General features: G+C 40.9%; 1 protein-coding gene across 4 annotated transcripts in view; it reads left to right on the top strand.

Moving 5' to 3' along the window:
* Dnm3 (dynamin 3) overlaps positions 1 to 12954 on the top strand; it is a 485510-nt gene that overhangs the window by 208087 nt on the left and 264469 nt on the right. For 2 of the 4 annotated variants that reach the window (XM_052200636.1, XM_052200634.1), the window contains exon 14: positions 229 to 258. The exons of the other annotated variants lie outside the window; for them this stretch is intronic. In XM_052200636.1, the coding sequence (XP_052056596.1) occupies positions 229 to 258 (30 nt within the window). The remainder of the gene's footprint in view (positions 1 to 228; positions 259 to 12954) is intronic. 4 annotated transcript variants of the gene reach the window in all.

The raw sequence follows: 12954 nt of genomic DNA, 5'->3' as shown, positions 1-12954 counted from the left end.
GATAATGAATATTTGCATTGTTATTTCTTTTCAAGTCAAAACAATGATGATCTTTTTTAAAGCTTTTTTTTTTTAAACGCAGAGGTACAATTATTGAACAAATTGAAACCTCTGCTCTAGACCATTTTTTTTCCCATTGTTTTGAAAGGAGAAGATGTAATAACAGACTTTATTTTAAAACCTTTCTTTTTTTTTTGAACTAAAGCATATAATTCTTTGCTATTTCAGGGAACCAATCTTCCGCCTTCAAGGCAAATTGTACGAGCTAAGTTCTGTAAGCTTTACTGTCGCTTTTTTATTCAGCTTCCCAAGGGCACAGTTTGTCTTTAACTGATTAACTCAACTAGCGCCTGCTACTAATTTTTTTTTAAAACTTAGGTTGTCTTGATATTAACACTCTAGCACTGAAATAAACCCTCTGTGAAGGGTTACCCTTCACTGCTAATAACTCGCTGTGGTTGAAAGGTATGAACTAGTAAACCCTACAGTGCTGTAACCATAAACCCTTCACCTGGTGGGCGCTTGGATGTTTCTCTAATTTTAATGGGCCTTTAAAATCATTAAAATCATTAACAATCTCCCCCTCTACCCTCTTCTGATTTGTCATTCTGAGACATAAGCCTTTCTCTTTCTCATATATAACAATCTCAGTACATGTACCCGATGCTTCAAAAAGGTGGGTGAACACTGATTGTCTGACTTTGATATAGTTATTTGTAAGCTTACCCAATTCTAATTATTTGTGTTTTTTTAAAAGAATATAAAAAAAATTCTCAGAGCAAAACACTGGTTTTTAAAAATATGGCTGCAGAAGTTGAATCTTTTACTATTAGATGGTCTTTCTACTTTTTACAAAAACACAATCAAATGAGCACAGAGGCATTTAGAAAGAAACCGTGTTCTCATTTGTGCTGTGAAAGGAATAGACTTGTCCTTTCAGCTGCACAGGTTGAGAAGGAGATTGGGGTGGGTCAGTTATTTGCCCCTACTGTTTAGGAAAACACAAGTTTTGGTGTTTCTGGGTTCTACTTTAATTGTGCCCCTCTGTGCCCACAGAACTTTATCCAAAATGATCCCAAGTTGCTCAAATGTGTCATGGGAAGAGCAGAATGCCTCTGTGGAGAGAGAGGGAGGCGTGTAGGAGCATGAGACAGAGGATTGCCAAGAGCTAAAGGCCAGCCTGGCCTACATAGTGAGATCCAGCCCAACTGGGCCCTACCAGGTGATTGTGAATGTCAGAAACAATATGCATTAAGACGCTTCCTCAGCCAAGTGCCAGCTGCATGCACACCCTAGAAAGAGTACCATCTTTGCTACCAGAAAGCATGTGCTACTTGGAACTTATATATAAACATGTATAAAATTTGAGAAAATTATAGATGTTATAAGATGGGGATAAGGAAGTATTTGGAAAATAAGAAGTTACAACAAATTATTCCAATGCCCACAACGTCTAGATTGTGGCTTGGTGTGGCAGGGGTTTACCTATAAACATTCCCTCATGGTCAGTAGACACAGTCAGGAAATGGAATAGTATAGTGACCTGGAAGCCTGCTTTAAATTTGATCTGAATTGTTCAAAGCTTGGAATTGTTCTCAGAGAATCTCTAAATGCTGAAGTCATAGCTGTGCTTCTGTTGACTTCATTTTTGCCAAGAACATTGAATCCCACACATAATGGAAGTTTTATAACCCAAAATATCAGAATTGGGTGCATGTTGGAAAATAGAACTCCAAACTCCTAGGGTCACTTAAGTCTTGAAAGTCAAAGTAAATGTTAGCTTTAGAAAAACAGCGTGTAGACAATGTCATGCAAGACCCAGCATTCTCCTGGATCCTGTCATCCAGCACAGCCCATTTATATAGTGAAACAAGCTACTAGGCACAGCAGATAGACTAAATGAAAGTGGTAAATCTCTTGTTGTAGGTAAGATTTTTCCTGCCATTTAAGAGTCTCTCCACTTGCAAATATTAGCTTTCACAATCTCAATAACTTATTTTCCAGAATCAAATCCTGCCATTTATAACACATGACCATGTATTTAAGAGGATCTTTTATGGTTTTTCTGCTTAGCAGAGATATACCACCACAACTAAAAGTTGTTTATTTCTGAATCTGGGCATGTTACTTGCATTTATATGCAAATAGCTTGCCTACGAAAGGGTGTAGAGCCTGGGACCTTAGCTCCCAGCTGTCTCACTGCTGCTGCATATATGATAAAGATGAAAGATGCCACAGTGTCTCTCAAGTGCTACATCTACTCTGCAGTCATCTCAAGGCTCCGAGGTATGAGGCAAATTTGGTAACCTCCATGTAGCCGCCCGCAGCCACCTGCGAACCGGAATACCTGAAAGAGAATTCTGGGGGTGATGGGGAGGGGGCGAAAGAGAAACTGAGTCAAGGCGACAGTGCCGGTCAAGACTGACTTTAATATTATTATGTCAAGATATATAGTCTTTAGGGAACAACCCTGACCCCCAGAAGGTGGTCACATCAAAGGGCCGGCCGAGAACTCCTTGGCTCCAATTCTCAGCGGGTCGCCTGCTTCCAGTCTGGCAGGGTCTCTGCTGGCTTCCAGGTGAGACTGCCTTGAGGCCTTCTTGGTAGTCAAGGTGAAAGTGCCTTATTGTTCCAAGGAACAAGGGCCGGAGATAACAACAGTGGAAGAGTGGGGGTTGCCAGCCGGCTCACTGGTGTGGGGGAAGGGACACCTCCATGCAACAGAAATAACAGGATGCTACCCCACTCGTTTTGATCTGCCTTGACATTTTAGCAGTCCCATAAAGCAATGCCAACATGTGCCGCCTAAAATTATATTTATGCAATTTGTATAAAGTTGGGCTTTTCACCATTTAAATGGAAGCTTCAGCCATCTCTCTACTTGTTGAACATGTATTTAAAGTCTAAATGTGCCAAAACCTGTGGCGATATGTAGGCCAGTTAAGATGTGCTGATGGTACAGCTGGGGATATTGGTTAGCAAGCTCCGGTGTCCTGTACTGATTCTAGATACGTTTGCTCACATGAGCTATGCTGAAATGTCAGTTCTCCCTCTGTCCTGTGTCTGATTGCATTCCTTCCTCAGGGTCTTATTTACCACTCAAGTTTTTCTTACGACATTTTGCCTGCCAGTTATGAGGATCAGAGTTCCAGCAACGCTTTTTTGGTTGGCTGAGAGCAAACACTGAGTTTTTAAGCACAATCCTCATGAACATTTTAGAAGCATCCTGATGCTTATGGAATAGGAGGAGGCTTTGAACAGGAGGCAAGATGGAAAGAAGAGACTAAGACATTTTGGATAAGAAATTATGGATATTTCCAAGTTAGTGGAAATTCTGATAAATTCACGAATTTGATTAAATGGGAAGAATTTCAAAAGCTCTGGAGATGAACTGGATGTCAGCGAGAGGGCTGAGGACTCCATTGCTCTCAGACTTCTGATTTGGCCACAGGAAAAGGACAGGAAAGGTTAGGTTTTGATTCAGACTCAAATCACTGGCAGGTCTGTTGAATGTGAGTCTAGATTCACAACTTGAGAAGTTATAGTGAGCACATCTAGTGGGAAACTTGATGTTTGATGTCTCTGGAGTTCAGAAGAGACAGAGACCTTCTTTAAAGTCACAGGAGAGCCACTGATAGATTTCCAATAGGGAAGGGATATTAACTGATTTTTCTATCAGGAAAGTCTACAGAATGGTTTGGAAGAACACAAGTACAGATCCAGGAATGAATGGTGCTTTTGAGTAACTTATGTTAAAAATGCAAATATTGGTATCAGGGAGCATATAGAAGAAAGAAGAGATTCAAACCATTTTTAGGAATAATTATGAATAGTTATTGAAGGGGTTCAGTGCCCTTCCAGGCTTACAGCTAAGGAGAATCCACTGACAAGGGAAGGCAGGAAAAGGAGCATGTTAGAGTGGGTGTGTGCCTATCGGAGACATCATTATGGCTTGGAGTTTTGGAGTCACATAGTTATCAAAGTAATGGCAGAGATGAGATTAACCCCAAAGGGTGAAACCATAAGAAGAAATACAGGGTCCAAAGAATGATGGAGAAAGAACTAGAACATATAAGAAAACTGAAACGAGGATCAAATGTGATAAGAAAAACTGGACAACCTGGAGAGGAGCAGAATAGAAGACAGAGTCAGAGAACATTCCAAGGATAACAGTCAGTGGCTGTGGATGATCCCCAAAATGGGAGATCTCAGGAAGCAGATCTGGTGGTGGTGGGGGACTGGATCGTCAGGAGGTAAGGCATCATCCGAGACCTAGTGATATCAGCGGTCCTATTGGTCTTAAAGACTGCTTTTCTAGTCTGTAATCCAAAGCTGTCATCAAGCTGAAGATACATAAAACTAAATTGTCATGGCTTGAGATTTTTCCAAGAGTCACCATGGAAAGGCAAGAGAAAATTCACACTGCAGTTTTGCAGAGAGAAGTGTGACGAGGCACTGCTTGGTAGGAGTGGTTTGGATTGTGTATAAACTAGGAGACATTAACCAAGCAGCAAACAACCTCTGAATCTTAGCAGCCATTACAATGAAAGCCTTATGTAGTGGGGGCCCTGACAGCCCCAAGAAATCAGAAAGATGGCTGTCCCACTCTCAAGATGAAGACTCATGTCAGTTTGACAAGATGCTTGAAAGAAACAACTTACGGAAGTGGGTGTGACTTTGACTCATGGTTCCCGTCCATGCATCACTGGCTTCATTCTTTTTCACTGTCCTGAGCAGGGACGTTGGGGTGGAAGAAAACCCAGCGAAGCAAGTTGCTCACTTTGCAGCGGCCATGAAGCTGAGACCAAGGAAGAGGCAGACAGAAGATGCACCTTTCCAAGAGAATCAGGGCACACAGTGACCTGCTAACGTCATCCAATTATGTACCCATGGCTCTACATTGATCTAGCAACAAAGTCAGAACTCTCATGGTCCAGTAGTTTCCCCAAAACTTACCAGCTGGCAACCAACCGGGCCTTGACCCTGGAAGCCCCAAGGGACATTTTATATTGAAACAACAACCTGATGGCCAGACTTGAGAATGCACTCAGTTGTTTGGGCTCACCGAATGACAAAGGAGAGAAGAGGGTGCATCTGAATTTGTGCAAAGAGAAAAAGATGATGCTAATAGAACGTTGAAAAGCAATCAATTTGCTAGGGCGCTGGAGGCTTCACTGAGGTGGGAGAAAGTAAGTCCCAGGGTTAAGGAGAAGCAGCAGTGAGGTGAGGACTGAAGGTAGTGAGTGGGCAGGCAGCTGAGGTCTTTGAATACCACTTGAAAGCCTGAGGTTGTTGCCTGAGGTTGTTAATCTGAATCAAAGAGAGCCGAGCCAGCAATGTGGAGGCATGGAGAGGCGTGGTGGAGCCTCGTTTGTTTTAAGATGTAAGTTGCTAAAGAGGAACAGGGAGAGGGTTTTCTAGACTTTAATATGTTAAGGGAAAAGAGGAATGATTGACATTTAAATGACTAATATTTCACATAGCCTCCCCGGTCGGTGTTAGGACAGAAAAGCACCTGATGTGCTCCCAGGCCCCAGGCTGTACTCACCTACATCTGTGTAACTGTGAGGTCATCCTCCTGAGGCAGGAGGAGAGCAGCTGCTTGCGTGGGCCACCCATGTACCTCAGAGCCAAAGTCTATGGTTTATGCATTTTATAGCAATGTGCTCACTACCGCTCCGACTTTAGATTGGGTCGTGACTTCCCAACTTGTGCTGTGAATATTCAGGTAACTGGCTTATCAGTCTTTTGTACTATAGGCTCCAAGCAGCCCAGATCCTTCCTTTCCAAACAGGATTCCTCCTCCTTTTACTTTTTGAAAGTTTAATTAGCATCTTTCTTAGAATCTCCTTCATGTCTCAAAAGAACGAAACAAACAAAAAAACCAAAACAACAACAACAAAAAAGAAAATCCTTCATTCACACTAACCAGTCCTCAAGTTTTGGGACCAAGGTTCCCATTCTCCTGTTGCTGTGGTACACAGCTTGAGGGAAATATAGCCAGGGCTGAATTCAGTTATTTTAGAACTAGGTTAGAGTGATTGTCAGGTCCCCAGCTGAGGAAGCTTGTGGCTGTCTTCTCCTTTTAACCCCCTTTATCCTGACCCTTAGTTGATTTCCTGGTACCTATATTTGTATCAGTTCAGATTCTTTCAGCTGTAAATTTCAGAAAACTCAACTTAAAGAGACTGGAAGAATGGATTTATTAATGTATGTAATTGAGATAAGGAGGTAGTAGAATTGTGGATTTTCTAATTCATGACTCGGACTGGCCTTTTCCGCATTTTTGGCTGTTTGTTTGTTGCTGTTTGGCCCCTCGGGTCACTGCTCCCATCACTCGGGCATTCCCTGCCTAACTGGAACCCAGCTAGGATAAAAGAGCTCAGGGGTTTCAGAAAACTCTATGGAGTTTCACTTTGATCGGACTCCTGGGATCCCGTGCCCACCTGTCTGCCTGCTGTGGCCAGATAGCAAACTCTGCTTAATGGCCTAGGCCTGGATATGAGCACAGAGCTGGCTCCTCATCTGATCACCAGGCCTGGAGTGGGGATGGGCCCAGTTTCACCCAGTTTCACTTCACCTTCTGCCCTAAACTCGGAGGTGCTGCTCAAAGAAGAGCCCTCAGCCATGCCAGGGGCTCAGCCATGCCAGGGGCTCAGCCATGCCAGGGGCACACCAGAGGATGGATGTTGTTGAACCTTTGCCACCTGGACAACTCCATCTGCATGTTTGGGAGAGTTACCGTCTCAAAGTCATAGTAACAGTGGATTTACTCCTCCTTATTAGAACTCATTGGCTACCTAATGAACTCATTTAATGATTTTTTTTTCCCCAATCTGTTATCATAATCCCACTCCCTACTTTCCCTTTCCTTTAAAGCAACAACATATTTGGATCAGTCTTCGGTTATGAAAATGTAAAGTCACCGTGTAAGCAGAAGCACCTTGTTCCCGAGTATCTAATCTGAAATAAGATAACAAGAGGAGCAGCTACACAGGTTTTGTTTTGTTTTGTTTTGCCTTTTGTTTTTATGTTTTTTTGTTTTTTGTTTTCCGAGACAGGGTTTCTCTGTGTAGCCCTGGCTGTCCTAAAACTCACTCTGTAGACCAGAGTGACCTCAAACTCAGAAATCTGCCTGCCTCTGCCTGCCAAGTGCTGGGATTAAAGGCATGCGTCACCACTGCCTGGTGCTACCCATGTTTTTATAGATGTTAAATGAGATAGGTAGTAAGAAGGAAACATAGAAGTGGAATGTGTGCGTGTGTGCCCATGGGTGTACATGCATGGTGTGTGTGTGTGTGTGTGTGTGGGTGTGTGTGTGTGTGTGTGTGTATGAGAGAGAGAGAGAGAGAGAGAGAGAGAGAGAGAGAGAGAGAGAGAGAAAGAGAGAGAGATTGAGAGAGATTGAGAGAGATTATTAATCCCCCCCTGAGATAGGCACTTCTATTACTTTAGTATTACCTGGTCCAAAGCTGAGGCATGCTGAGACAGTTACCTGCTGACTCATACAGATTATCAATGATGTTTCCAAGATTCAAATCCAGGGTATCTGAGCATAAGCTTACTCTTTTTGTAAAAAAAAAAAAAAAAAAAAAAAAAAAAAAAAAAAAAAAAAAATTATTTTATGTATATAAGCACACTTTAGCTGTCTTCATACCTACCAGAAGAGGGCATCGTATCCCATTACAGACGGTTGTGAGCCGCCACCATGTGGTTGCTGGGAATTGAACTCAGGATCTCTGAAAAAGCAGACAGTGCTCTTAACTACTGAGCCATCTCTCCAGCCCAATAAGCTTACTCTTTTAAAAAAGAAATTTATTTTTGTCTAATTTCTATCTTCAGGAATTTAGATTAAAGAATATATAGAGTTTATTAATGGTACAGAAGGTGAATCTTTATTAATCAGGAATATGAAATAAAATATCACTGTTTTTCAAATAATACTTAATTACTATTTTAAGAACTTCATACAATGCATTTAGACCATATTCACCCCTTCCTCCAAGTTCTCTCAGATCCACCCCCACTTCGTTATCTACCAAGCACTGAGGGTTTTTTTTTTGTTTTGTTTTGTTTTTCCTGTTTCTTTTTAAAACCCATTGAGTCCACTTTGTGTGGCCTAACTGCTCTTGGGATTGGGGTCTGTCGTGTAGTGTTGTCAACCTACTAGGGGGTCACACCATTAAATAAAACTGATACTGTGTCCCAGTAGTCACCAAACAGCAATGGCTCCACAACTAGTGGTCCTTTGGGCCTCCCTCCTCCTTCCCTCTCCATGCTGGGCTTTTGTCTGGCTTGAGCCTGTGCAGGTCTTATGCACACTGTCACAATCACTGTGAGTTCATATGTGTAACTGCTCTGCTGTGTTCAGAAAGCAATCACTGAAGCCATCCACCACCTTCTGGCTCTTACATTCTCCCTAGCCTCACTTCCACAAAATATTAGTACTTCTATGACCCATTCATCAGTTAACAGGCGTCTGGGCTGTTTTCATTCCCTAGCTGTCGCAAGGAGAGCAACAGCAGACATGGAAGGACAAGTGACCATTGGCCTTCTTGTAATCCCAAGCTTCCATTGCTTCCAATAGTTGATAAATTACGAGAATACCATGCCACAGTCTCAATCACTGCAAATCATCAGTATATCCATTTGCTGTTATTTTCTTTGTAATACTTTTTCTTACAGCAATGCTTTCTAGAAACAATGAATTTAAGCAATATATAAGTCAATCTAATCAACATTGAAAAAGCAACAGCCATTTGAATTTCTCTCTTATCCTTAAATTCTATAAATTATTCCAAAGGTGCCAGTTAATACCTCATAAGATCAGAAAAAATTACTAAGAAGAGAGAATGGAGACTGTGAGACCAGTAGAAAGATGGCTTTTATGCAATTCTGTATCTTTTAAACTTAGAATTTTGCTTAGACTATGACTTACTATGTAGCAATAGTGTTTTTCTCCAGATGAGACAAAAAAATATGCTTACCATACTTTAAAGGCCAACTTGTCTTAATGGAAGACTCACAGGTCATAAAAAGTAAGAGAGAAAACCCCGTTTATTCAAATTATCTTGAAAACCTCAGCAGACAAAATCCAGCCCACCCCTGGGTGGCAGCTTCTCTTGGGTAGTAGAGGTCTGGTCTGGCTTTGCCTGGGGACAGAGCAGTGTGGTAAGCCAGGCATCTCGCTGCTATCTGTAGCCTGTGTGTCCGTGGCCATCAATCCCCCCCTGTTCCCCTTTCCCCCTGCCCCATCTTTTCTTCTCTTCCTTCATCTCATGACCACTTGGTGTTTGCTTGTTTATTTTTTTTTGTTTGTTTTCATCTATACACAAGTTGTGTATGATTCCTCACCTGAGTGGCCCCAGAATTTCCTGGAACTTATAAGACACTTAAAAAAATTTAGCATCTCCCAGTAAAGGAGCCATTTTATTAACTGTGATTTTCAGACCTGAACATTTCTCTGCATCAATGGATGAGTGGTTTCCTAAGAGGTTCCAGTTTGTGACTCTGGGTATTCACGGACATTGGGATTGTATCAGCTGTTTGATCTCAGAGTATCAAGTCCTTTTTAATGGTTGCTTGATTAACCTTGACTCCAGATCCTGGAACAGCCTTTGCCTTATGACACTCAGACACCTGCAAGGTAAAGCACTCTGGGGTTGTTGTCCCAGCTGACACCAAAGTCTGCTGCTTCTGTCTTTCTGATTGGTCCATCATATGCCCAGTCCAAAGCCTTGCTCACCCTACACCACTGACCCCTTTCAGAGTCCTACTTCATCCATCAGGAGTGCCTGTGGCCACTCCCTGCTCTTTCCAGTTTCACTGAAGTTTCATTGTGGTTTGACGGTTGTATTCCCATCCTTACTACCACCTATCACTGGCTTCCAAAATTGCTGCACCAGTCAACAGACCAACAGCAATCCACATACAAGGTTCTAAACCCTGGTTCCAAATAAGTCTACCTTAAATAAGTTTTGGTACTCTGATGAAAAGAGTAATAATACATTGATGTTTTGACTTGTTTTTTTTCATCTTTGGATTTAAACATGCTTTTGGATTTTTCTTTTTTTGAAATGTTTTGTGTGCTCTTTAGCCTTCTGAGTGGCACTGTGATTTATTTTCATATTGACTTTTAAGCTTTCTAAAATAATTTGGATATTTTCACACATTATAAAGTGTTTTCTGCCTTTTTAGCTTTTTAAATTATAGAATAAAAGTTGCTAACTTTGCTTAGATAATTTAAATATATATATACTTTGTCTTGTTTCTTGTAAGTGTTTTTTCCATAGTAGTTTTCTAGACTGGTATGTAAATGTATGGAGACCAGTTTTTGGCTGGTGCTTCTGTCCTCTGAAGCTGTGAGAAGTATTTCAAGTTTACTGACAGTGAGCATTCTTCTCTAAATGAACCATTCTTATCTTCCCTTATATTTTTGAATTTTTTAATATTTTTACTTCATAACTTAATTTTATATGGTATTTTTGACCTTTTGTATTGAGCTTTTATTATATTTGCTTACAGTTTTCTTTTATTTACTTGTATGTTTTAACTTTTGTAATGTTTTGGTAAAGTTTTTTAAAATTATAGTGATATGTACTATTCCTTTTCTTTTTAAGCTTTATCTGCCATTCTTTTCCTTTTTAAGCTTTATTAAAGATATAATATTTATGTTTTCTGCATAGTAAAGCATGTCTGAGATACAACCTGAAATTTGAACATATATACACAATGTGTAATGATCAGATCTGTGTAATCGGTACACTCCTTGGGGGCCTGCCTCATTTCTCAGTGTTGAAAGCATTCAGAGTTACTACTTTGACATACCAACTTCAGCCACACCTGTCCTCCTATGCTGTGGAAACTCTGAAGCTCTTCCTCTACTCTGCACAGCACAGGTCCTTACTTCCTTAGCACTTCCCGGTGCCTGGCACCTCTGCGCTGCCCCTGCTTCGGAATCTAGCATTGACTTCCTCTTTTTCTTTCCTTCCTTCCACAACAATTATCATTAGGAAGGAGGTTTCTACTCCAAGAGCAGGAAATATCCACCCATACCCTCACAGCATTTAAAAAAGTGACTTTTATTATTTAAAACAATTTTTTTGACTTTAAGTCTATTCTGAGCATGTTCTTCCCCTCCCCTGATGTTATGATGTCATTCTGGGCATCTGTCTCTGTAACCCACCAAGTGAGGTTCATCCCAGCACGTGGTACAAAGCGGGGGACCACTTACACAGCAGAATGTGGACGTTATGAACATGGATTTTGTGCCAGGCATCAGCTGATGGCTCTTGCCCTCAGAAGCAGCAGATATCACCTAGCACCCTATTCCCTGTTTCCTTTTTTGTCCAAGGGACACAACTAGTGAATCTGTCTCTGAGAGGCTGTTGTAAAGGAGATAGGGCTGTGGCACCTAACTCAATTTCTACTGCCACCTATTCCGTGCACATGTGTAATTGCATGAATGATGTATTCCATCACCACTAGTTTGCAATACCCTTGTTCATACAATAATTTCATCTGTGACAGTGTAATGATCAGGACACATACTGCCTGCCACTTACTGTGTAGCCTAGGCTGCTGCTGGATTCCCAGTCCTATTGACTAAACCCTCTCTAGTGCTGGGCTCACAGGTTTGTGCCACCACACACACCTAGCTCCAACACTTCTTAAACACTTTGTGGGCAGCCATTACCTGAAGTATGCTTCTTCCATTAACGTATCCAGTTCATCGGCAACCCTTGATGCAGGACCATCACCATTTCTTCAGTTTTATGAGTCATGTAAGTGATCTTTGGAAAAGCACTACCCTAGGTAGTACAATAGTAGACGAGTGGTGGATCCTGGCCCTAGGCCCAGTCGAGCCTTTTAACCTGGAGTCTTTGCTTAGGTAATTCATTGCGTCCCTCTGTCTACTGGTGTTTGTATAGTGCTGTTTCTTAAGTACGTCAGCTCTTGTTTATTTTAGCATCTGCCAGCCATTCCCTTCCATCGCCATCCTTTGCAAACGTACTTTTTTTTTTCTCCTGAAAATTGCTCATTCTTAGCCAAAGATTAAAATCTTGTCCTATTCCAACTAGAGTACTGTTTAAATTGCAACTGCGTGCTTGCAAAGCTTAGAAAATTAATCCAGGACAAAGTCTCTTTTGTTCTTAAGATGTTCTGCCTTCCGATCAGATAATTGTTTATTCTGTTGATTGTATTTTCTATTTTCCTTAACATAGGCACATTCACATTTCTTCTTGAAATGTGATTTATAAATGGGATGTTTTGAATTAGGTTTTCTAACTATTGGTGTGTGAAAAATATCGAATAAGGACATTCTATATTAGTAGGATTTACAGGATTCTCTGGTAGCTTTTTTCACATAATTTTAATTTTTTAACTCTTTGCATACTTGTATCTTCTGTTTCTGCTTTGATATGTTATTCCTTTCAGAATAATATAAACCAGTAATGGGTTTTATTAAGTGTTTTTAAAATTTTTAAAGTTTTAATTTTTAAAACTTTTAATTGATTAGTATTAGTTTTGATGTTGCAATTTGATTTGAGAATGTATACAATGATGATAAAAAGGTGTCTCTCCTTTAGGAAGGATGTTTGAGTTCCAGTCACATGATCACATCTTTCTACCCTAAGCAAAACCTGTGATTTCATCTACTAATGTCTTCAGCAAGTATCTATATTTTCCTGGCATAAGACTTCTAGCTTCTGGGGCAAAGCAATCATTTATAAATCGAATTCATTCTCCTACTATTCAATTTCAGAGTAGCATAATTTGCCGTTGAAATAAAATTATCATTTATAGAAAAGCATGTATATATGATGCTTACAGAAAGGGAAGTTCCCAGGAACTAAGAAGAACTTTCAAATCACAGTCCGCTAGATAAGACAGTGGCTGCTCGGTATGCGAGTGAGGATGGAGTAAGATACCTCAGTGCTGTGTGAAGTGCTA

This window comes from Apodemus sylvaticus, chromosome 12, assembly GCF_947179515.1.
Source record: "Apodemus sylvaticus chromosome 12, mApoSyl1.1, whole genome shotgun sequence".
NCBI lineage: Eukaryota > Metazoa > Chordata > Mammalia > Rodentia > Muridae > Apodemus > Apodemus sylvaticus.
Note: the sequence above shows the minus strand (reverse complement) of the source record. Positions and strands in the feature narration are given on the sequence as shown.